At 42.6% G+C, this 846-nt stretch overlaps 1 protein-coding gene across 1 annotated transcript; it reads left to right on the top strand.

Annotated features, from left to right (window-relative positions):
- LOC106359171 lies at window positions 1–846 on the top strand. The gene has a single exon (XM_022690639.1). It carries the CDS (start codon window positions 1–3, stop codon window positions 844–846), a length of 846 nt encoding a protein of 281 aa, XP_022546360.1.

An 846-nucleotide genomic window follows, 5' to 3' on the forward strand; every position in this document is an offset into this window, starting at 1 on the left:
ATGACGAAGATGGAGGTTAATAGTGGAGCTTCTACTTCTTTTTGGTACGAGAATTGGTCTCCTCTTGGCCAATTGATTGAATTAACAGGAGATAGAGGTAGCATGGATCTGGGCATTCCAAAAACTGCCACAGTGGAGAAAGCTGTTCAGCTCTATCGAGCCAGAGGGCATAGATTTCATGTACTGCATCTGATTGGCGAGGAGATTACTAGACTGAAGAATCGGGGGCTTAATCAGTTGGAGGATGTTTGTCTATGGAAGAGGGAAAATGGGGAGTTCAAAGAAGGGTTTGTTACATCCCAAACTTGGAACCTGATTAGATGTAAGTCTCCAACAGTCTTTTGGTCTAAAGGAATTTGGTTTACTGAGGCTACACCAAAATTCTCTTTTATAGCTTGGCTAGCTGCTCATAACAGACTAGCAACGGGTGATAGAATGCTTCGTTGGAACCCGCAAGCTATCTCCACCTGTTGGCTGTGTAATACGGATATTGAAACTAGGGATCATCTCTTTTTTGAATGTCCATATTCTAAAGAAGTTTGGAATGGTACGGTGAGGACTCTGGCAGGCATGGGAAGGATCCATCAATGGGGCAGTGTAATCCGATTTATTTCAAATGGGAATCAAGGGAGAAGCATTAACTTTTTGATGAAGTACTGCTTTCAAGTGGTGATTTATGCTATCTGGCATGAGAGGAATATCAGGAGAGTAGGAGAACGTCCTCAACCAGCAGCTTGTCTGATTAACCGATTGGACAAAATTGTGAGAAATAGAATTACTTCACTTAGAAAGACTGTGGGTGGGAAGCATGAGAAGACCATGGAGCTATGGTTTGCAAGGATTTAA

This window comes from Brassica napus, chromosome A8, assembly GCF_020379485.1.
Source record: "Brassica napus cultivar Da-Ae chromosome A8, Da-Ae, whole genome shotgun sequence".
In the NCBI taxonomy this organism is placed as follows: domain Eukaryota; kingdom Viridiplantae; phylum Streptophyta; class Magnoliopsida; order Brassicales; family Brassicaceae; genus Brassica; species Brassica napus.